The following is a 23,302-nucleotide window of genomic DNA, read 5'->3' as shown; positions in this document are numbered from 1 at the left end:
TATATCCACTTCTTATGGTTTTCCTTCCTTCCTAGGGCTAGATGGTAGCACCCCTGCCTTTGAGAGGGAGCGGCTCATTAATCAGTTCAATGATCCCAGCAACCTCACCACCTGGCTGTTCCTTCTCTCTACAAGGTGAGTGGATCCCAAGAGGGGAGGTCAGAGGAATCTGTTCAGGCAGTTGGCCACCTGGGCTGGTACCCCAAAACTCCAAGTTCCCTCAGAACAGATCAGCTCAGGTTTGTAACTTGTTTTTGGGGTCAGAGAGGGGACTTCAAAAGGAAATTAGGTTAGCAGGGCAGTCATCATAGTATCATAAAATTTTTTGAGACCTTCATTAACAATGGTTGTGGCTCATGCCTGTAACCGCAGCACTTTGGGAGGCCAAGGTGGGAGGATTGCTTGAACCCAGGGATTCAAGATACTGAGACTTTGTCTGTACAAAAGATCAAACAATTAGCTGAGTGTGGTGGCATGCACCTGTGGTCCCAGCTACTTGGGAGGCAGAGGCGGGAGGATGGCTTGAGTCTGAGAGGTCGAAGCTGCAGTGAGCTGTGATTGAGCCACTGCATTCCAGCCTAAGCGACAGAGTGAGACCCTGTCTCATTTAAAAACAAACAAACAAACAAACAACAACAAAATACCCAAGGGTTTTAATTGGCTTTTCTCTCAGGAGTGTTATGAGGCTTAGACGATGTGATGAATATGAAAGTGTTTTAAAAAGTAGAAAGTGCAAGGTAACTGTAAAAGGCTGATGGTATTGTCTCATGCCAAGCAGCTTGAAGGCTGTGCTGCCTTCTGCCATCGTAATGCCCTTGGCAGGATGTAAGCCAGTCATTCTCCTAAGCTGTTAGACTTAAAATAGTGGAAACATCTGTGTGCAGAAGTTTCCCCTCACCAAGGGACATCACTCCAAGGCCAGGATGCGGGGGCCTTACTTGTTACAGAGGAGAGTGAGTTTTCTTTCTGAGCTGGTAGACACTTTCATGTTGGATTTCAGGGCACAATTTTCAGTGCTTGAGGAATGTACTGTTTATCAGCAGGACAGCAAAATCTTTGAGTATGTTGTGCTTAGGGCTTAGGACAGAGTAATATTGGGGTAGAAGTCACAGAGGGCAAAACTGATTTGAAAACCTTTTTTAAGACTAAAGGCTCTGTGATTGTTGGCTTGTCTTTTAAAGGGCCGGATGCTTGGGTGTGAATCTGATTGGTGCCAACCGAGTGGTGGTGTTTGATGCTTCCTGGAACCCTTGCCATGATGCCCAGGCTGTATGTCGGGTATACCGTTACGGCCAGAAAAAGCCCTGTTACATCTATCGCCTTGTGGCTGATTACACTCTAGAAAAGAAGATCTATGACCGTCAGATTTCCAAGCAGGGCATGTCAGGTGGGCCATCTTCCAGATTTCGGAGAGGCACATCTCTACCAGCTACCATCCTTTTAGTATCAAGGGTGGGAGAGGAGCAGGATATGGGAACACAGGCAGGCTTCGAGAAAGCCAGCATTTCCTCCTATCTCATTCTAATTCAAATTGCTTAAAAGGTAATTGACCTCAACTTGTTGAAGGTGAGTTTAATGATAACAGCTAAGCTCGTTATACAAGTTTTCCCCTTATATGATGTTTCCAGTATCACCAGCACCTCAGACCTAGTCTTTGACTTTCAGATATGGGATGACTTTTCATTATTAGTGACCTTTACAGTTTTTAATGCCATGTGCTGACTTTCTTCATGTCTTTATCCTTCTAGATCGGGTGGTGGATGATCTAAATCCAATGCTGAACTTCACCCGGAAAGAGGTGGAAAACCTACTGCACTTTGTTGAGAAGGAGCCAGCTCCCCAAGTTTCCTTGAACGTAAAGGGGATCAAGGAGTCAGTCCTGCAACTGGCCTGTCTGAAGTACCCTCACCTCATCACCAAGGTAAGAACTTGGTATGCATGCAGTCCCCAGAGTGGCAGTCTCTCTGTCAAAGGAGGCTTGTCTTGTAAGCTTGTTTTCTTCATCTGAGGTGATGTTTCATGCAGGTGACTTGGACTCAAGGACTTCTGTTTCTTGCCCCACTCCGTCCCCCTCCCTGCCCCCAACTACTTACCCCATCCCCTAATCTGGTCCTGGGAGTGCTAAGGTTAGCCATGTATAATAATTTGGCCAGTGTGAGTCTTCTTAGCAGAAAGAGAGGGGGAAAGTTCTAAAAATGTAGTTTGTTAATTCTCTGAACTCCCCCATTCTTTTGATGGGGAAGGCAGGCTTAGATGTCTAAAGCTGGTACTAGGTTAGAGCTATAAATTATACTCTTGACAGAAAGACAGTAAACCTGCCTGTGTATCTCTGAGCAGTCTCTTCACTAGTGCTGGAGACAGCCAGCTCTTTTCTTGGTCTTAAAGTAAGACTCATTATGAATCAGCCATGTTGGTAACTAAATCAACATCCTCCTGTGTCCCCAGGAGCCTTTCGAGCATGAGTCATTGCTCTTGAACCGAAAGGATCACAAGCTAACCAAGGCTGAGAAAAAAGCAGCAAAGAAAAGCTATGAGGAAGACAAACGCACATCAGTCCCCTATACCCGCCCATCGTATGCACAGTATTACCCTGCCAGTGATCAGAGCCTGACCAGCATCCCCGCCTTCAGCCAGAGAAACTGGTGAGTCGCTGACAGGGGAGGGTCTGCTGCTGGGCCAGGCACAAACACCTTTCAGGTTGTTCATATTTTAAACAAAGGCAGAGCCTACAACTTGTTCCTTGACTACTGTGAATTGACAGGCTCTGCTCTAGAGTAGGTGTGAAAGCAGTTCAGCAGCCCTGGTGTTTTAAATGGTTCTGGTTTTGACTGCCCTAGCTGGAAAAGTGAGCTGCTGGCCCGTGACCCAGGAGAGTCTTTCTGGACACCTGGGTAGGAGTCGGGGATAAATCTTCCCAAAAAGAGGCCCAGCCATTCCACACAGGTGCATCTTACCCCTAGCACCTTAGTCCTAGGCCTCACTTAGAAGTGATGTTCAAGGATGAAGGCTCTGTTCCCTCGGATTACAGTCAGGGAATCCTGCTGTTCCTAAGGGGATTCCATTCTGTGTCTGTGCCATGATCTGGAACCAAAAAATCTCTTTTTTGAGTACAACATCTAAACTTGTTCAGAATATTAACAGAATAGAAGCCAAGTGCTAAGCAGTGAGAGAGGCTCCTTGTAAGATATTATAGAACAGTTATCTAGGTTTAATTTTTTTTTTATTTCAAGACAGTGCCTCACAGCTCTCACCCTCCACTTACTGATCAGATCTGCTACCTGATTCAGTAGTTTGCATTTTTAATTATTTGATTATCTTGAATTAAAAATAATTATTTTATTTGATGGGAACAGATTTAAATTTTCTCTTTCTTTTTTTGCGACGGGATGTCACTCTGTTGCCTAGGCTGGAGTGCAGTGGTGCGATCACAGCTCCCTGCAGCCTCGACCTGCTGGGTTCAAGTGATCCTCACACCTCAGCCTCCCAAGTAGCTGGGATTACAGGTGTGCATCACCATGCCTGGCTAATTAAAAAAATTTTTTTGGCTGGGCACAGTGGCTCACGCCTGTAATCCCAGCACTTTGGGAGTTCGAGGCGGGCAGATCACCTGAGGTCAGGAGTTCAAAATCAGCTTTACCAACACGGAGAAACCCCCATCTCTACTAAAAATACAAAAATTAGCCGGGTGTGGTGCCGCGTGCCTGTAATCCCAGCTGCTCGGGAGGCTGAGGCAGGAGAATTGCTTGAACCTGGGAGGCAGAGGTTGTGGTAAGCCGAGATCGCGCCATTGCACTTCAGCCTGGGCAACAAGAGCGAAACTCTCTCAAAAAAAATTTTTTTTTTCTTTTAGTCGAGATGAGGTCTCACTATGTTGCCCAGACTGGTCTTGAACTCCTGGGCTCAAGTGATCCTTCCATATCAGCCTCCCAAAATGTTGTCATTACAGGTGTGAGCCACCATGCCCAGCCTAAAATTTTTTTCCTTACTAAGACTCTCATGTTAAAAACAAACAAGCTGCAGCTCCCACTGTGATTGACGCAGAAGACAGGTGATTTCTGCATTTCCAACTGAGGTACCTGGTTAATCTCACTGGGACTGGTTAGACAATGGGTGCAGCCCACAGAGGGCGAGCTGAAGCAGGGTGGGGCATCACGTCACTTGGGAAGCTCAAGGGGTCTGGGGATTTCCCTTTCCTAGCCAGGGGAAGCCATGACAGACTGTACCTGGAAAATCGGGACACTGCCACCCAAATACTGTGTTTTTCTAATGGTCTTAGCAAACGGCACACCAGGAGATTATATCCCACACCTGGCTCAGTGGGTCCCTGCTAGCACAGCAGTCCAAGATCAAACCGCAAGGCAGCAGCCTGGCTGGGGGAGAGGGTCTGCCATTGCTGAGGCTTGAGTAGGTAAAACAAAGTGGCCCAGAAGCTCCAGCTGGGTGGGGCCCACAGTAGCTCAACCAGGCCTGCCTGCCTCTGTAGATTCCACCTCTGGGGGCAGGGCATAGCTGAACAAAAGGCAGCAGAAACTTCTGCAGACTTAAACGTCCCTGTCTGACAGCTCTGAAGAGAGCAGTGGTTCTCCCAGCACGAACTTTGAGCTCTAAGAATGGACAGTCTGCCTCAAGTGGGTCCCTGACCCCCACGTAGCCTAACTGGGAGACACTTCCCAGTAGGGGCCGACTGACACCTCATACAGCCGGGTGCCCCTCTGAGACGAAGCTTCCAGAGGAAGGATCAGGCAGCAATATTTGCTGTTCTGCAGCCTCTGCTGGTGATACTCAAGCAAACAGGGTCTGGAGTGGACCTCCAGCAAACTCCAACAGACCTGCAGCTGAGGGACCTGACTGTCAGAAGGAAAACTAACAAACAGAAAGGAATAGCATCAACATCAACAAAAAGGACATCAACACCAAAACCTCATCTGTAGGTCACCATCATCAAAGACCGAAGGTAGATAAAACCACAAAGATGGGGAGAAACCAGAGCAGAAAAGCTGAAAATTCTAAAAACCAGAGCACCTCTTCTCCTCCAAAGGATCACAGCTCCTTGCCAGCAACAGAACAAAGCTGGATGGAGAATGACTTTGACGAGTTGACAGAAGCAGGCTTCTGAAGGTCGGTAGTAACAAACTTCTCCAAGCTAAAAGAGGATGTTCAAACCCATTGCAAGGAAGCTAAAAACCTTGAAAAAAGATTAGACAAATGGCTAACTAGAATAAACAATGTAGAGAAGGCCTTAAATGACCTGATGGAGCTGAAAACCGTGGCACGAGAACTACATGACACATGCATAAGCTTCAGTAGCCAATTCGATCAAGCAGAAGAAAGTGTATCAGTGATTGAAGATCAAATGAATGAAAGGAGGCGAGAAAAGTTTAGAGAAAAAAGAGTAAAATGAAACGAACAAAGGCTCCAAGAAATATGGGACTATGTGAAAAGACCAAATCCACGTTTGATTGGTGTACCTGAAAGTGACAGGGAGAATGGAACCAAGCTGAAAAACACTCTTCAGGATATTATCCAGGAGAACCTCCCCAATCTAGCAAGGCAGGCCAACATTCAAATTCAGGAAATACAGAGAACACCACAAAGATACTCTTCGAGAAGAGCAACCCCAAGACACATAATTGTCAGATTCACCAAGGTTGAAAGGAAGGAAAAAATGTTAAAAGCAGCCAGAGAGAAAGGTCGGGTTACCCACAAAGGGAAGCCCATCAGACTAACAGTGGATCTCTCGGCAGAAACTCTACAAGCCAGAAGAGAGTGGGGGCCAATATTCAACATTCTTAAAGAAAAGAATTTTCAACCCAGAATTTCATATCCAGCCAAACCAAGCTTCATAAGTGAAGGAGAAATAAAATCCTCAAATGCTGAGAGATTTTTTTCACCACCAGGCCTGCCTTAAAAGACCTCCTGAAGGAAGCACTAAACATGGAAAGGCACAACTGGTACCAGCCACTGCAAAAACATGCCAAATTGTAAAGACCATTGATGCTAAGAAGAAACTGCGTCAACTAACGAGCAAAATAACCAGCAAACATCATAATGACAGGATCAAATTCACACATAACAATATTAACCTTAAATGTAAATGGGCTAAATGCCCCAGTTAAAAGACACAGACTGGCAAATTGGATAAAGAGTCAAGACCCATCAGTGTGTTGTATTCAGGAGACCCATCTCATGTGCAGAGACACACAGAAGCTCAAAATAAAAGGGTGGAGGAAGATCTACCAAGCAAATGGAAAGCAAAAAAAAGCACAGGTTGCAATACTAGTCCCTGATAAAACAGACTTTAAACCATCAAAGATCAAAAGAGACAAAGAAGACCATTACACAATGGTAAAGGAATCAATTCAACAAGAAGAGCTAACTATGCTAAATATATATGCACCCAATACAGGAGCACCCAGATTCATAAAGCAAGTCCTTAGAGACCTACAAAGAGACTTAGACTCCCACACAATAATAATGGGAGACTTTAACACCCCACTGTCAAGATTAGACAGATCAACAAGACAGAAGGTTAGCAAGGATATCCAGGACTTGAACTCAGCTCTGGACCAAGCAGACCTAATAGACATCTACAGAATTCTCCACCCCAAATCAATAGAATATACATTCTTCTCAGCACCACATTGCACTTATTCCAAAATTGACCACGTAGTTCGAAGTAAAGCACTCTTCAGCAAATGTAAAAGAACAGAAATCAAAACAAACTGTCTCTCAGACCACGGTGCAATCAAATTAGAACTCAGGATTAAAAAACTCACTCAAAACCGCACAACTACAAGGAAACTGAACAACCTGCTCCTGAATGACTACTGGGTAAGTAATGAAATGAAGGCAGAAATAAAGATGTTCTTTGAAACCGAAGAGAACAAAGACACAACGTACCAGAATATCTGGGACACATTTAAAGTAGTGTGTAGAGGGACATTTATAGCACTAAATGCCCACAAGAGAAAGCAGGAAATATCTAAAATCTACACCCTAACATCCCAATTAAAAGAAATAGAGAAGCAAGAGCAAACAAATTCAAAAGCTAGCAGAAGGCAAGAATAACTGAGATCAGAGTAGAACTAAAGGAGACAGAGACACAAAAAAATCAATGAATTCAGGAGCTGGTTTTTTGAAAAGAGCAGCAAAATAGATAGAATGCTAGCAAGACTAGGAAAGAAGAAAAGAGAGAAGAATCAAATAGACACAATAAAAAACGATAAAGGGGATATCACCACCGATCCCACGGAAATACAAACTACCATCAGAAAATAAACACCTCTATGCAAATAAACTAGAAAATCTAGAAGAAATAGATAAATTCCTGGACCCATACACCCTCCCAAGACTAAACTAGGAAGAAGGTGAATCCCTGAATAGACCAACAACAGGCTCTGAAATTGAGGCAATAATTAATAGCCTACCAACCAAAAAACATCCAGGACCAGATGGATTCAGAGCCGAATTCTACCAGAGGTACAAAGAGGAGCTGATACCATTCCTTCTGAAACTATTCCAATCAATAGAAAAAGAGGAAATTCTCCCTAACTCATTTTATGAGGCCAGCATCATCCTGTTACCAAAGCCTGGCAGAGACACAACAAAAAAAGAGAATTTTAGACCAATATCCCTGATGAACATCGATGTGAAAATCCTCAATAATATACTGGCAAACAGAATCCAACAGCATATCAAAAAGCTTATCCACCAAGATCAAGTTGGCTTCATCCCTGTGATGCAAGGCTGGTTCAACATACGCAAATCAATATATGTAATTCATCACATAAACAGAACCAAAGACAAAACCACATGATTATCTCAATAGATGCAGAAAAGACATTCAACAAAATTCAACAGCCCCTCATGCTAAAAACTCTCAATAAACTAGGTATTGATGGAACCTATCTCAAAATAATAAGAGCGATTTATGACAAACCCACAGCCAATATCATGCTGAATGGGCAAACACTGGAAGCCTTCCCTTTGAAAACTGGCACAAGACAGGGATGCTGTCTCTCACCACTCCTATTCAACATAGTGTTGGAAGTTCTGGCCAGGGCAATCAGGCCAGAGAAAGAAATAAAGGGTATTCAATTAGGAAAAGAGGAAGTCAAATTGTCCCTGTTTGCAGGTGACATGATTGTATATTTAGACAACCCCATCATCTCAGACCAAAATCTCCTTAAGCTGATAAGCAACTTCAGCAAAGTCTCAGGATACAAAATCAGTGTGCAAAAATCACAAGCATTCCTATGCACCAATAACAGACAAACAGAGAGCCATATCATAAGTGAACTCCCATTCACAATTGCTACAAAGAGAATAAAATACCTAGGAGTCCAACTTACAAGAGATGTGAAGGACCTCTTCAAGGAGAACTACAAACCACTGCTCAACAAATAAAAGAGGACACAAACAAATGGAAGAACATTCCATGCTCATGGGTTGGAAGAATCAATATCGTGAAAATGGCCATACTGCCCAAGGTAATTTATAGATTCAATGCCATCCCCATCAAGCTACCAATGACTTTCTTCACAGAATTGGAAAAAACTAAAGTTCGTATAGAACCAAAAACAAGCCCACATTGCCAAGACAATCCTAAGCAAAAAGAACAAAGCTGGAGGCATCATGCTACCTGACTTCAAACTATACTACAAGGCTGCAGTAACCAAAACAGCATGGTACTGGTATAAAAACCAAAATATAGACCAATGGAACTGAATAGAGCCCTCAGAAATAACACCACACATCTACAACCATCTGATCTTTGACAAACCTGACAGAAACAAGAAATGGGGAAAGGATTCCCTATTTAATAAATGGTGCTGGGAAAACTGGCTAGCCATATGTAGAAAGCTGAAACTGGATCCCTTCCTTACACTTTATACAAAAATTAATTTAAGCTGGATTAAAGACTTAAATGTTAGACCTAAAATCGTAAAAACCCTAGAAGAAAACCTAGGCAATACCATTCAGGACATAGGCATGGGCAAAGACTTCATGACTAAAACACCAAAAGTAATAGCAATAAAAGCCAAAATAGACAAATGGGATCTAATTAAACTAAAGAGATTCTGCACAGCAAAAGAAACTACCATCAGAGTGAACAGGCAACCTACAGAATGGGAGAAAATTTTTGTAAACTACCCATCTGACAAAGGGCTAATATCCAGAATCCACAAAGAACTTAAACAAATTTCCAAGAAAAAATCAAACAACCCCATCAAAAAGTGGTTAAAGGATATGAACAGACACTTTTCAAAAGAAGACATTTAGGCAGCCAACAGACACATGAAAAAAATGCTCATCATCACTGGTCATCAGAGAAGTGCAAATCAAAACCACAATGAGATACCATCTCATACCAGTTAGAATGGTGATCATTAAAAAGTCAGGAAACAACAGGTGCTGGAAAGGATGTGGAGAAATAGGAACGCTTTTACACTGTTGGTGGGAGTGTAAACTAGTTCAACCATTGTGGAAGACAGTGTGGTGATTCCTCAAGGATCTAGAACTAGAAATACCATTTGACCCAGCCATCCCATTACTGGGTATATACCCAAAGGATTATAAATCTTGCTACTATAAAGACACATGCACGTGTATGTTTATTGCGGCACTATTCACAATAGCAAAGATTTGGAACCAACCCAAATGTCCATCAATGATAGACTGGATTAAGAAAATGTGGCACATATACACCATGGAATACTATGCATCCATAAAAAAGGATGAGTTCATGTCCTTTGTAGGGACATGGATGAAGCTGGAAACCACCATTCTCAGCAAACTATCACAAGGACAGAAAACCAAACACTGCATGTTCTCACTCATAGGTGGGAATTGAACAATGAGAACACGTGGACACAGGGCGGGGAACAGCACACACCAGGGCCTGGCATGGTGTAGGGGAATGGGGGAGGGATAGCATTAGGAGAAATACCTAATGTTAAATGACAAGTTAATGGGTGCAGCATACCAACATGGCACATGTATACATACGTAACAAACCTACACATTGTGCACGTGTACCCTGGAACTTAAAGTATAATAAAATTCAAACAAACAAAAAAACTTGACAAATGAGGTTCCAAAGGAAATTTTGGAAAACTTGCCAAATAAGTCTCATGTAAGGTTTTAGGTAAGACATTGATTCTTATGAGTGGATTTGTTGTCTTTTTTGTGGGTGGGGTACAGAGTCTCACTGTGTTGCCCAGGCTGGAGTGTAATGGTGCGATCTCGGCTCACTGCAACCTTCACGTCCTGGGTTCAAGCAATTATCCTCCCCCAGCCTCCCAAGTAGCTGGGATTATAGGTGCACACCACCATGCCTGGCTAATTTTTTGTATTTTTAGTAGAGATTGTGTTTCACCATGTTGGCCAGGCTGGTCTTGAATTCCTGACCTCAGGTGATCCACCTGCCTCAGCCTCCCAAAGTGCTGAGATTACAGGCATAAGCCATCATGCCCCGCCATTTGTTGCTGTTTGTATAGGAAATTGAAGATACTTTCAAGTAGAAAGTCACTCTCCTACTAGACATGGTGGCACATACTTGTAGTCCCAGCCTCTTGGGAGGCTGAGGTGGTTAGAATCACTTGAGTCCAGGAATTGGAGACCAGCCTTGGCAACATAGTGGGACCCAATCTCAGAAGAGAAAGTCACTCTCTTTCAAAACTTTCAGGCTTTATTTCTGTCATTTCCCAAGATAGTATTGCTCAGGAATGGTCTCTTCTCTTTTCCTCCACCCGTTCCTCCCTCTTTTTTTTCCCTCTCTTTTTTGGGCTTTTCTGTGTAACATCAGGAGTGGACTAAGCCTGAGCCCAGTGAGAGAAAAGCCACATGGAGAGAAGATGTGACAAATGGTCCAGGCTAGCTCTAAGGAGATGTCAGCTTTGTTTCTGGCTTAGCTCTGGCCCTATGGGGGCACCAACTTCTCACAGCATTTGATGAGTTCATGATCCTGCTGAGTTTTTTTTTTATCCACATGGGTACATGTGAGGAACACTTCTTACCCAAATTCTTAGTCTTAGCCCCTGCAGGGTATGGGGCTTGGGCTGGGTTTCTGTTACATTGATACCTGACCAGGGCCTCTAACTCCTGCCAAACCATCCTAGGAAGACACTGGGGAAACAGGCCAGATAGCACAGGTCTGGGGCCCATCTGGGAACTTGGAGGTCCACAGGGACCAAGGGGCTGAACAAAGGGGCCTTTAAAAATCTAAGAGCAATGTGATTGAGGCGTCATGCAGACCAGCTCCAACAGCAGAGTGGTATAAAAGTGTTATTTTATGTGCCAATCTTCAGTCAGATGAGGAAGAACGTAACAGTCCAAGGGTTTTTTTTCCCCCTCCAGGCCCAAAGACGAAAGATGCAGACTTCAGAAAGCTTGTAGAAAGGGACTTTTCAATCAGTAGAAGCCTGGCTTTTGTACACACTGCTTTGGTGGCTGCTGCTTTTGTTGTTGTCATGACTGGAGGGGCACTTTGAGGGTTGGTCCAGGCTGGAGCTAGGAGGAACTCAATGAAAAGTAATGCAGAAGAGAGAGAGAGAGAGGTGTCTGTATTACTTATTGAGACTCAAGGTTTCAGAGAGAAAGTAAAGATGTTTAAAGTTGGAACAGACTATTTTTTAGGATCACCTAAACGTGTCATTACATGGTCCTTTTTCTGTGGGTGAGTGGGGAAAATTCTGCCCATCTCAACTGGAGAACTTTTCCTGCGTTATTGCATCTTGACAGCTTCCTGACTTCCTTCAGGGACTAACTCCTAATGTAGATAGTCCAGGTTCTAGAGGAGCAAATATTGTCTCCCATGTCCAGAAAGTATTATTCCACCAACATCTGATTCTCCTTAGACTTTGACAGACTTTATCCCTCTGCCTCTTTTGCTGCAACTGAGTCCTGCCTTCTAGTCTCCTTTTGAATTGACCAGACCCTGCAGATTCTTCTGATCCTTCTCTGAGCATCAACTGATGGTGTAGAATGGGGCAGCCTAGAAAGGCTCTGTAGTCTTTGGAGAAAGGTAACAGTTCTTCTGCCAAACTCTTTTAGTGTCCTTGTCTTTCTCTTACAGGCAGCCAACTTTGAAGGGTGATGAAAAGCCTGTGGCCAGTGTTCGTCCTGTACAGTCCACCCCCATCCCCATGATGCCCCGGCATGTCCCACTGGGAGGCAGTGTAAGCTCTGCCTCCAGCACAAATCCATCCATGAACTTTCCGATCAACTACTTGCAGCGTGCAGGAGTCCTTGTGCAGAAGGTGGTCACCACGACAGGTGGGAACTCCTGGGTTCTGTGGCAGAGCTGCTGTCCCTTTTAAAATTACTTTGTTCATTTAGGAAGTATCTATTAAACACCTTTTGTATTTCTGGCCTTACTACACTTGGCACTTTTGGTAAAAAATAGGGAAGACAACAGTCCCTGGTCTTGAGGAATTTGGATTCTAGTGAAATATCTTAAGAATAACAACACGTAACTGGGTTTTCTTGGGTTTGGTGGGTGAGATAGACTCTGAGCACTGCAGGAATTGTGGAAATGTCACTGGAATACAGGGTTGGTCTCAGGTTCTTATAGAGGTGTGAATATGCTGAGCCCTGCCTGACCATAGAGCCATCTGGGCATAAAAGACAGCTGTCAACCTTTGTACATAATTAGAAGACCTGAATTGTCACTTGCGTCTACCTTTGTGAGTTTGATACAAATTGAGCATGATGGGCCAGTCAGCAGTGGTGGCAGGTAGCCAACCCATCCACTCCAGGAGCTGGTTCTGTGATTCAGTATGATTAGGAAGGAAAACATTTTGTGATCCTGTTTTTTATCTTGTTATTTAGCAATATTTATAATATATAAATTTATTATTATTATTATTTTTGGAGACAGAGTCTTGCTCTGTCGCTCAGGCTGGAGTGCACGATCTTGGCTCGCTGCACTCCCGGGCTCAAGCGATTCTCCTGCCTCAGCCTCCCGAGTTGCTGGGATTACAGGTGTGTGCCACTATGCCTGGTGAACTTTTTTGTATTTTAATAGAGATGGGGTTTCACCATGTTGCCCAGGCTGGTTTCGAGCTCCTGAGCTCAGGCAATCCACCCGCCTTGGCCTCCCAAAGTGCTGGGATTACAGGTGTGAGCCACTGCACCCGGCCAATATATAAATTTTAATGAAAATATCTTAATTGATTTTTCTAAGTAAAAAATTTGAAACAAATGAAAAGAAAAAGAGAGCCCCTTATAATTCTATTATCTACTAATTCTTGAAAATACTGTTTCCCAGGTGTGGGGTAATGCCAGCAAGGAAGAAGATTAGGCCATTTTTGGAGCCTAAAGTGATGTGGTGCAGATACATGCAAACAGTTTGGGGAAGAGGAAAAAAATAAATAGAAGCAACCATCTAAACTAAAACATTTTTCACACCAAAAACTATGAATTTCTGATTAAATCAAGGGAAATTGATTGCAACGATGACCAGCTCAGATTTCTGACAAGGTTCCTGTTTTCATAGTATTCTTTGTTTAGATAATTGTGAAAGATCCTGCTTGCTTCACCTTCCTTGGTTCTGGACCTCTGCCCCACCGAGAGGCTGTAGGGAAACCAATGAAGAACGGGGGTAGATGTGGGACTTTGCAATTTTTACCCCCTCCTTCAGTCAGGCCCCGTGCAATCTAAATTTAAGATCTGTGTTTTTCCTAGATATTGTTATTCCTGGACTCAACAGCTCCACAGATGTACAGGCAAGAATTAATGCTGGTGAGAGCATCCACATCATCCGTGGGACAAAAGGTAAGAGCCTGACCAAGGACCTATTCCCTGCCTTTGATTGAGAGTGCTGGGCTGGGAAGAAGAATAAATACATATGACTTGAGCTAGATGGGTCATAGGAATCATCCCATTAGGATGTCACATTTGGGAACTGAATGAGAAAATAGCATTTGTAGGAGCTTAGGGGAGTTGGGTTGAGCCCATAGGATATATTAGTCAGTGGTTTAAAAGAAGGAAATTAGGGTCCCTACGTTTCTCTATCTTGTTGTCTTTTTTTTTTTTTTTTGAGACGGAGTCTTGCTCTGTCGCCAGGCTGGAGTGCAGTGGCGCGATCTCAGCTCACTGCAAGCTGCACCTCCCGGGTTCACGCCATTCTCCTGCCTCAGCCTCCCGAGTAGCTGGGACTACAGGCGCCCACCACCACGCCCAGCTCATTTTTTATATTTTTAGTGGAGACGGGGGTTTCACCGTGTTAGCCAGGATGGTCTCGATCTCCTGACCTTGTGATCTGCCCGCCTTGGCCTCCCAAAATGCTGGGATTACAGGCATGAGCCACTGTGCCCGGCCGAAAAACGACCTGGCTCTTGTAAAAAAAGTTTGCCAACTCCTGGCCTAAAGGCAGCACTGACATTCGAGGAAGTTGATCAAATGACATACCCAAGGCTGAAGAGAAGGTAGATTAGTGCCTTGTGGGAATAGAATGCAGGTCTTTATTGAATTATTCCTACTAGGGGAGAGAGGATATTGAAACAGTAAGGCTCCTTCCTCCCAGATCAAGAGGAGAACCTGGGCCAGAGTGCCTGGGAACATAGGATGCCAACTTACTCTCTTTTGTAGTACCTTATGTACTTCTCCATTGCATTGAACCCTTCCTGATATTTTCTGGTGTAAGTCTCTGTTCAGTCCCTGTCTCCCTCTCTAGAGACTAAGCTCCATGAGACAGGGCCTTTTTCTGCCTTGTGCATTCTAGTGTCTAGAACAGTGCCTGGCACATGGTAGTCATGTAATCAATGTTTGTGAAATAAATGAATTAAGAGTCCATAGCTCAGTCAACCCACTCCTTATTTCAGGGGTCTTAGGAGATGGTATACCTAATTATATAGCTATTTACAAGCCCATGGTGCATAGCCTGGAGTTTCCCAGGGTTGGCCATATTGTATGTCTGCTTCTAACTGTCCTCTTCGTGTCTATTCTTAGGGACGTACATCCGTACCAGTGATGGACGGATCTTTGCTGTCCGGGCAACTGGCAAACCAAAGGTTCCTGAAGATGGTCGGATGGCTGCCTCAGGTGTGATGGCTTTTACTTTCCATTTTACTTTTCAAACAACATTTGTTTGCTTTGTTTTGGTTAGGTATTAACTTATTATGTGAATAGATAATATGTACGTGGTTCGCAATTCGGAATGTACAAAAAGAGGTAAAGTGAAAAGTAAGGTTTTTTTTGTTTGTTTGTTTGTTTTGAGACAGAGTCTCGCTCTGTCGCCCAGGCTGGAGTGCAGTGGCTCGATCTTGGCTCACTGCAAGCTCTGCCTCCTGGGTTCATGCCATTCTCCTGCCTCAGCCTCCCAAGTGGCTGAGACAACAGGCGCCCACCACCACGCCTGGCTAATTTTTTTTTTTTTTTGTATTTTTAGTAGAGATGGGGTTTCACCGTGTTAGCCAGGATGGTCTTGATCTCCTGACCTCGTGATCTACCCGCCTCAGCCTCCCAAAATGCTGGGATTACAGGCGTGAGCCACCATGTCCAGCCTTTTTGTTTTTTTTGTTTTTTTTTTGAGATGGAGTCTCGCTCTGTTGCCCAGGCTGGAGTGCAATGGTGCAATCTCGGCTCACTGCAACCTCTGCCTCCCTGGTTCAAGTGATTCTCCCGCCTCAGCCTCCTGAGTAGCTGAGATTACAGGAGTGTGCCATCACGCCCAGCTAACTTTTGTATTTTTAGTAGAGATGGGGTTTCACCATGTTGATCAGGCTGGTCTCGAACTCCTGACCTCGGGATCCGTCCACCTTGGCCTCCCAAAGTGCTGGGATTACAGGCTTGAGCCACCACGCTGGGCTGTAAGTTTTTCCTTCACCGTGGTCGCAGCCATCCATTGCTCCTCCTCATTTTTTTTTTTTTTTTTTTTTTTTGAGGCAGAGTCTCGTTCTGTCATCCAGGCTGGAGTGCAGTAGTGCAATCTCAGCTCACTGCAACCTCCGCCTCCCGGGTTCAAACGATTCTTCTGACTCAGCCTCCCGATTAGCTGGGATTACAGGTGCGTGCCACCACGCCCAGCTAATTTTTGCATTTTTCATAGAGATGGGGTTTCATCATGTTGTCCAGGCTGGTCTTGAACTCCTGACCTCAAGTGATCCACTCACCTTGGTCTTCCAAAGTGCTGGTATTACAGGTGTGAGCCACCATGCCCAGCCAATTTTCTTTGTATTTTTAAAACAAATGCTAACGTACACTATTTACTCCTTTTTTCACTCACCAGTAGTAGTTTATTCCTTATCATTTCTTCTAGATATGTCTTCTTGAAGGTTTGCACAGGATGAGCTATAACACAATGTATTAATTAGTTCCCTGTCAATATACATTTTGATTATTTTACTCCACCATTACTGACAGTGCTTTTTCACAGAGGTGGTTATATCTATAGGATATGTTCCTTAAAGTGGGATTGCCAGGTCAAAGGGTATATGTGTGGCACATGAACAGTGTTAAGAACTCTTGCCAAGTTCCCTTCAGTGGGAATGGTTCTCATTTCTCCTCCCACCCCTGAGCTAGAATGCTAGAGGGCTAGAATGCTCTTGTTCCCTGCTTTGTATTATGGAAATTTCAAATTTTCATACATACAGAAAAGTTGAAAAATAGCACCATGAGCACCCATATACCCTGCACCTAGATTTAATGATTGTTAGTTTTCATAAACCTTCTTCTTTCTCTCCGTCCCTTTCTATTATTTGAGTCATTCGTAAGTCGAAGATATCATGTCATGTTTTTCATCATGTCATTTTATCTCTAAGTACTTCAACATGCATCTGCTAAGATTAAAGATATTCTGTTCCTAGCCACAATATCATTATTACACTAAAGAAAGCTAACAATTCCATAAAATTACCTAGTATTCCAAAATTGAGATTTCCCATTTGTCCCAGTTGTCTTTCATAACTGTGGATTTTGTTTTGTTTTCAAATCAGAATGAACTGCTTTTTAGCTTGATTTTCCTCTTTCCCCCACATTGATCACTGACTGTCTCTTACTGCCAGAAAAAGTTTGACTAGTTTTAAGAATGATCTCTTAGTGTTTCTTTTTTTTTTTTTTGAGACGGAGTCTCGCTCTGTCGCCCAGGCTGGAGTGCAGTGGTGCAATCTCGGCTCACTGCAAGCTCCGCCTCCCGGGTTCACGCCATTCTCCTGCCTCAGCCTCTCCGAGTAGCTGGGACTACAGGCGCCCGCCACCACGCCCGACTAATTTTTTTTTTATTTTTTTAGTAGAGATGGGGTTTCACCGTGGTCTCGATCTCCTGACCTCGTGATCCGCCCGCCTCGGCCTCCCAAAGTGCTGGGATTACAAGCGTGAGCCACCGCGCCCGGCCCTCTTAGTGTTTCATATCCCTTATCTCATAGGATTCATTTTGGTATAGTTTTACAGTTTGGGGAACTAGGGTACAGAAAAGTTACATGCCTTGTCATAGATAGACTTATTTCTGGGATCAAAGAATTTCTTTGTGACTGGAAAAGGTTGACTGGGTGATATTGTTCAGACATCAAACTATTAGAATTTTGGGGACTACAGGACAGGATTTTTTTTAATGGAGTTTTCTCGTCTACCCTTCTTCTCACCCTGGCCACTCTGGTTCTCAGTTAACTACATTTTGTCCCCAGGTTCCCAGGGACCTTCTTGTGAGTCCACAAGCAACGGCAGACACAGTGCCTCATCACCCAAAGCCCCTGACCCTGAGGGGCTGGCCAGGCCCGTCTCTCCTGACAGCCCAGAGATCATCAGTGAGCTTCAGCAGTATGCAGATGTGGCTGCTGCCCGGGAATCCCGTCAGAGCTCCCCAAGCACCAATGCCGCCCTGCCTGGCCCCCCGGCCCAACTTATGGACAGCAGTGCTGTTCCCGGGACAGCTCTCGGAACTGAGCCTCGACTAGGGGGTCATTGCCTCAATAGTTCCCTCTTGGTGACTGGCCAGCCCTGTGGTGACAGGCACCCAGTGCTGGACTTAAGGGGCCACAAGCGAAAGTTGGCCACACCACCTGCTGCCCAGGAGTCATCCCGCCGGCGGTCCAGGAAGGGTCATCTGCCAGCCCCCGTGCAGCCGTATGAACACGGGTATCCAGTCTCTGGCGGGTTTGCCATGCCACCCGTCTCCTTAAACCATAACCTCACCACCCCCTTCACCTCCCAGGCTGGGGAGAGCTCCCTGTTTATGGGCAGTACCCCCTCCTACTACCAGCTGTCCAATTTGCTGGCAGATGCCCGCCTGGTGTTTCCAGTGACTACTGACCCTCTGGTGCCAGCAGGCCCCGTCAGTTCCTCTTCCACGGCTACCTCAGTCACTGCCAGCAACCCCTCCTTCATGCTCAACCCTTCTGTGCCAGGGATACTACCCAGCTATTCACTCCCATTCTCACAGCCACTCCTGTCCGAGCCGAGGATGTTTGCGCCTTTTCCTTCCCCTGTCTTGCCCAGCAACCTTTCGCGGGGCATGTCTATCTATCCAGGCTACATGTCCCCACATGCAGGCTACCCAGCTGGTGGCCTTCTACGGTCCCAGGTGCCTCCATTTGACTCTCATGAGGTTGCCGAGGTGGGGTTCAGCTCCAATGATGATGAGGATAAAGACGATGATGTGATAGAGGTCACTGGGAAATAGCTAGGGAGCCCCTCCCCACCTCACTTGGGGCCCCCAGCAGGTTGCCCACCAAGCTGGAAGGCAGTGATTTAGACTTTTTGAGAATAGGACACTTGGCAGGAGGGAAAAGGAAGAGGACAAAGGAGGGTGGTTGGCCAAAGTGGCAGAGCTCTGTTGCTGTTTAACAAAAGAGGCAAAAAAAAAAAAAAAAAAAGTCCAACAGAGCAGCAATAGCGGGAAATCAGGGACCCAAAACAGGGATGGAGGGGCAGTGCAGCCTCTTCTCCTTCCTGCCTTGCTTATGCTGTCTGCTTGCTTGCTTGCCCATCTGAGTGTAGAAGCGCATATCCCATTTCTGTCTTTGGGAACATTCTTTCCCAAGAGAGCTGCCTTACTAGGTGACTTAGCTTGGCCTGGGGAGGGGAGTGAAGGGAGGGAGAATGAGTGAGAGAAGGAGGGTGGGTAGGGGGAGCAGACCCCATGTGAAGTGGGGTCTTTTTAGGGGGTGGGAAGGAAGCTGACCAGGTATGTGTGTTTGTGAGTGCGTGTGTGTATGTTTATTTTGTATGTGTATGTATAGAACAGAGCAGGGGTGAAGGTGGGAGGGGAGGGAGGGAAGAACTAAGAGGGAAACTGAAAAATGAATTTATCTTTCTTTAAATGGAAGTCAGTTTGGTGGTTCATGGCACCTATTAGTATGAACATCAGGGTGAGCCCAGAAGAGCAATGGAAATCACAAGTTTCCTTCTGGATGGGTGAAGAGAAGGCCCAGGTAACTCAAGTCCCTGGTTTTCAGAGCCACATTTGTGTGAGAATTTGGGGAAATTCATGAGCAAAAATGGGCCTTACCAATCTATGTCTCTTAACCCCGGTGGCTATCTCTGAGCAGCTCTCCCTTTCCAGCGTGGAAGGTTGTCTGTGTGCAGAGGCTGGGAGGGAGAAGCACTGCAGTACGTGAATGAAAGGTCGCAGAGTTGTGACTGGAAAATACATTTTTCACCAGGGTAGAATTGAGCCCCCAGCTGCCTATCCTGGTAATCTTTCCTGTTCCTTTCCTTCCCCTTTAGAGAGCTCCATGTTAATTTATTTCTTATGGGCAATTATTTATTACTTGGACTTTTCATGTGTCTTGTTTATTTGGGGGTGGGGGGAGGTTAGGGGTAAGGAGGGTAGGTGATAGAAAGGGAAGTTTTAAGATATCCCAGACCCTATAGCCACTGGTGAAAAACAATCCTGGATGGATGGTAAATTGACCAGGGAAAGAGTTAGGTTTGACCAAGGTTTGGATTAAACAACTATATTTTTGAGAGATGGCTTTTCAGGAAGATCAGGGAATCCTGAGACTGGATAGTTAGTGGAGGGTGGGACTCATTCCACAGAAATCGAAAGTTGTGATCATGGAGTTTGCGATTGGGAAGTAAGAGACCCCAGATTTGGAGCTATGTCCTCCTGGAATGACGTTAGAGGTTGGCTCTCTATGCTGAATAGTGAAGCTGTGGATAGGTGGTTGCTGGGTTGAGGGACTATTGATTTCTTGTTAGAAAATGTCTTCAGGTGGTCCATGTAGGCCTGATGTCTCTGCTGCCTCCATCTTTGAAGGAACATGGAGGAGTCCTTTCTCTATAGGAGCCCTAAGTCTGGGTTTTATCTTAAAAGAACACGCCAGTCATTCTTGGTCTCCCCTTACTGCCATTGCCAGGGGAGGGTCGTCTTGTCCTTAAGCATAAACACTGGCTGTCTTCCTACTGGTGTCCCCGCCCCCTCTGTATCCCCCACCCCAAGACTTTGCCAGATGGTTCTTTATGATGAACAAACTTTGGCTTTAGAGCTTTACCACTTACCCATGGCTCCCTCCTTACTGGGCAGGTGCTGTACCTGCCTCTTCCCAGCCCAGAAGGCAGCTTAGTCAGGTCATCCCAGTAGTAGCTCCTGCAGCTCTTCTGACCAGCCCATTTCCATCTTTGGAGGGCCTTAGCAGACTCTGGGGTATTGTCCTCAGAGAAGAGACAAGGAGATGATGGATGGGGTGCATGTGTATATGTGTGTTTGTCTGCTGTCCAATAACACCAAAAGTGGAACTTAAGAAGCTTTGTGTTTTCATAAGCACCCTGCCAGACACTTAACTCTTCTATTCATGGAAGCCTTAGATCTACAATTTAGCTATGCAAATTATTTTAATAATTTAAAAATAGCAGTTCCAACCAGTGCTTTCTCTTTCAGATGCATCCCAAGAATGGACGGTGAAGGGACTCAGTTGGAGTGGGCTCTCAGGTTGAGGCTGGTGCAGTAGGAGTGAGCTAGACTGAATCTCCAATTTATAGGACACACTCAGAACCTGGGTTACACTGATGCCTCTCAGGCCCTGGAGCACTGGGATCCCAGAGATGCGTGCGTGCACGTGTATGTGTGTGTGTGTGTGTGTGTGTGTGTGTGTGTGTGTGTGTGTTGTTGGGAGAAGGGGGTATTTCTGTGTTCACTTCTAGGAAATCACTGTACTAGCCTCCAAGAATCCGGAACCTTCCCAGCTGGGAACTGAAACCATTCCCTGGAGGGATGGGCTTGGCTTTTGAAGTTGACAGAAAGTAAATGGGTATTCTGAGAGGCAGTACATGCCTACTATCTATCCAGTGTTCCAGGGACTGGGTCTTGCTTCTACTCAGCAGAGGCCATCATTCTGGGAGGCTGACCTGACTAGAGAAGGCTTTCTCTTATATGTGCAGTTTCTATTGTGTAGAGGGGTTGGGGGTGGGATCATGGGAAATTGGAGTGCTGCCAGGTCCATGGTTTTTGCTTTTTTTTTTTTTTTTTAAAGAAAAGAACCTGAAAACACTTCTGACTTTTCCGCTGTCTCTTTATGTGTGCTGGTAGGCAAATGTGCATGCACACCAAAACATAAGCATGTTTGTGAGGGAAGCAGGAAGTATCTCAGAGCCTAAGAACCATGTTTTATAGTTTCTTTGATCATAAACACTTGGTGGTGTCTTCCACCCATTATCCAGGCCTGAGGGAGGCAGGGTGGCTGGTGACAAGAGGCAGGGCAGAAAATCAGGCCTAGGCATTTTCCCTTACCATTGTCTTCCATGGAATGTTTTCAAGGGCCTCTCAAGCCCCCTTCATCTGGTTTAGCCAAGTTCTCAGCCTGGGGAACACAGTACTACTTAATGATTGAGGTTTACCATTTATAGTGATGCTTGATTTCCTTTTTTAAATATATTTGTAGATAAAAATTGAACAGGGACAAAGTAGCTATTTAAGAAAGGAAGTGAACCATGTTGGGTCATATCATTTTCTTTAGATTGGATATCTATGAAGTCCACACCCCTTTGAGTTATGCTTTTTAGGCATCTATGTCATCATCTTCTGATTTAAGGATAATTCTATCTGGTCCTTGGAGCCTCTTCCCTAGGAATTAGTGTGTGGAGTCTCTATATGCTTGTGATTCACAACTAAATATGAAATTTCTCAATTCAGGAGCAGGAAGCAAAGTGCTGGGGTAAAGTTTTGCAGATTGGTTGAAACACTTAGCCAAACTTAAGTGGCCTGGGTAGGACCATCACTCCCAAAGTTGTCAGCAGAGAAGGGCCCTCTGTGTCAGTCTATTCAAACCTGGCATTGCTCTGAAATTGAGTCCTCATCCCATGGGGAAAGATCTTCTGGGGGCTTTACATTCCTTGTTACTAGTGTTCTGGATGTTACCTTCTGCTTCCCACTTCCTTTTTTTTTTTTTTTTTTTGAGACAGAGTCTTGCTCTGTCACCCAGGCTTGAGTGCAGTGGTGTGATCTTGGCTCCCTGCAACCTCCACTCCCCGGTTCAAGCCATCCTCCTGCCTCAGCCTCCCAAGTAGCTGGGATTATGGGTGCACACCACCATGCCCAGCTAATTTTTGTATTTTTTAGTAGAGACGGGGTTTCACCACGTTGGCCAGGCTGGCCCTGAACTCCTGACCTCAAGTGATCCGCCCGCCTCGGCCTCCCAAAGTGATGGGATTACAGGCGTGAGCCACTGCTCCCGGCCCCTACTTCCTTTTGATTTCTCAGAAGATCAGTCTTTCCCTTCTGAGCCATGGCCTTCTGTGCACCCAGCTCAGTGGCTCTTTACCCCCAAAACTAAGTGAAGTCATCCTTCCCCAAAAGGACCCCCGGGAGATGTTCTGGCCCTCTGCCGATTACTACCAGGAATCAGCACCTCAAGGACTATTTGAGAATGCTGTGTTTTCCATTGGTCAACTTCAGACTCCATTCCCCTGCTGCCAACTCTTCTCTTCTGCCCTGTGTATTCTGCTGTGATCCCCTTAACGGCTTTTCTGTGCTACTAGCTTGGCCCTAGGCCTTTTATGAATACCTGAGTCTTATAACGATGAACTTCTTGAGCAGGCAGTGTCCAACTTCTTTGCTCTTCAGGGACCTGAGTGTGCACCTTTCCCTTTTGCAGGTCTATTTGACATAGTAATCTAGTGTGTTGGGGAGGGGTAGCCAAGCAGGGTGCAGTGTCTGCAATGCAGAGGGCTTGGGGAGGTTTGGGTACTCTCTGCTGCCACTACTGGGATGATATTCAGAAGAGAGAGGACCTCATACTGTGACTGGACCCAGGACCCTCCCTGGAAGAGAGCTCAGCCCAGCTGTGTGTGTGTGTGTGTGTGCGTGTGTGTGTGTGCGCGCGCGCGCGCGTGCTGTGCTCATGTGCACCTGGGTGTAAAATGACTG

General features: G+C 45.3%; 1 protein-coding gene and 1 long non-coding RNA gene across 7 annotated transcripts in view; one reads left to right on the top strand and one right to left on the bottom strand.

The window, feature by feature from the left end:
• Positions 1 to 19,206, top strand: part of RAD54L2 (RAD54 like 2) — a 128,958-nt gene extending 109,752 nt beyond the window's left edge. For all 6 annotated transcript variants that reach the window (XM_058441866.1, XM_032161411.2, XM_032161410.2 and 3 more), the window contains 8 exons: positions 36 to 135; positions 1,182 to 1,387; positions 1,749 to 1,921; positions 2,446 to 2,642; positions 12,077 to 12,276; positions 13,687 to 13,776; positions 14,953 to 15,045; positions 17,625 to 19,206. In XM_058441866.1, coding sequence (XP_058297849.1) covers positions 36 to 135; positions 1,182 to 1,387; positions 1,749 to 1,921; positions 2,446 to 2,642; positions 12,077 to 12,276; positions 13,687 to 13,776; positions 14,953 to 15,045; positions 17,625 to 18,619 — 2,054 coding nt within the window. In that variant the 3' untranslated portion in view covers positions 18,620 to 19,206. The remainder of the gene's footprint in view (positions 1 to 35; positions 136 to 1,181; positions 1,388 to 1,748; positions 1,922 to 2,445; positions 2,643 to 12,076; positions 12,277 to 13,686; positions 13,777 to 14,952; positions 15,046 to 17,624) is intronic.
• Positions 11,318 to 18,381, bottom strand: LOC131383956 (uncharacterized). The gene is made up of 3 exons (XR_009214370.1): positions 18,251 to 18,381; positions 16,229 to 16,293; positions 11,318 to 11,511 (listed from the first exon to the last, which is right to left on the bottom strand). It is a non-coding gene; the product is annotated as an uncharacterized LOC131383956 (long non-coding RNA).
• Positions 19,207 to 23,302: the final 4,096 nt, after the last annotated feature.

This window comes from Hylobates moloch, unplaced genomic scaffold (assembly GCF_009828535.3).
Source record: "Hylobates moloch isolate HMO894 unplaced genomic scaffold, HMol_V3 SCAFFOLD_8, whole genome shotgun sequence".
Lineage (NCBI taxonomy): Eukaryota > Metazoa > Chordata > Mammalia > Primates > Hylobatidae > Hylobates > Hylobates moloch.
This window is presented reverse-complemented; position numbering and strand designations above follow the sequence as displayed.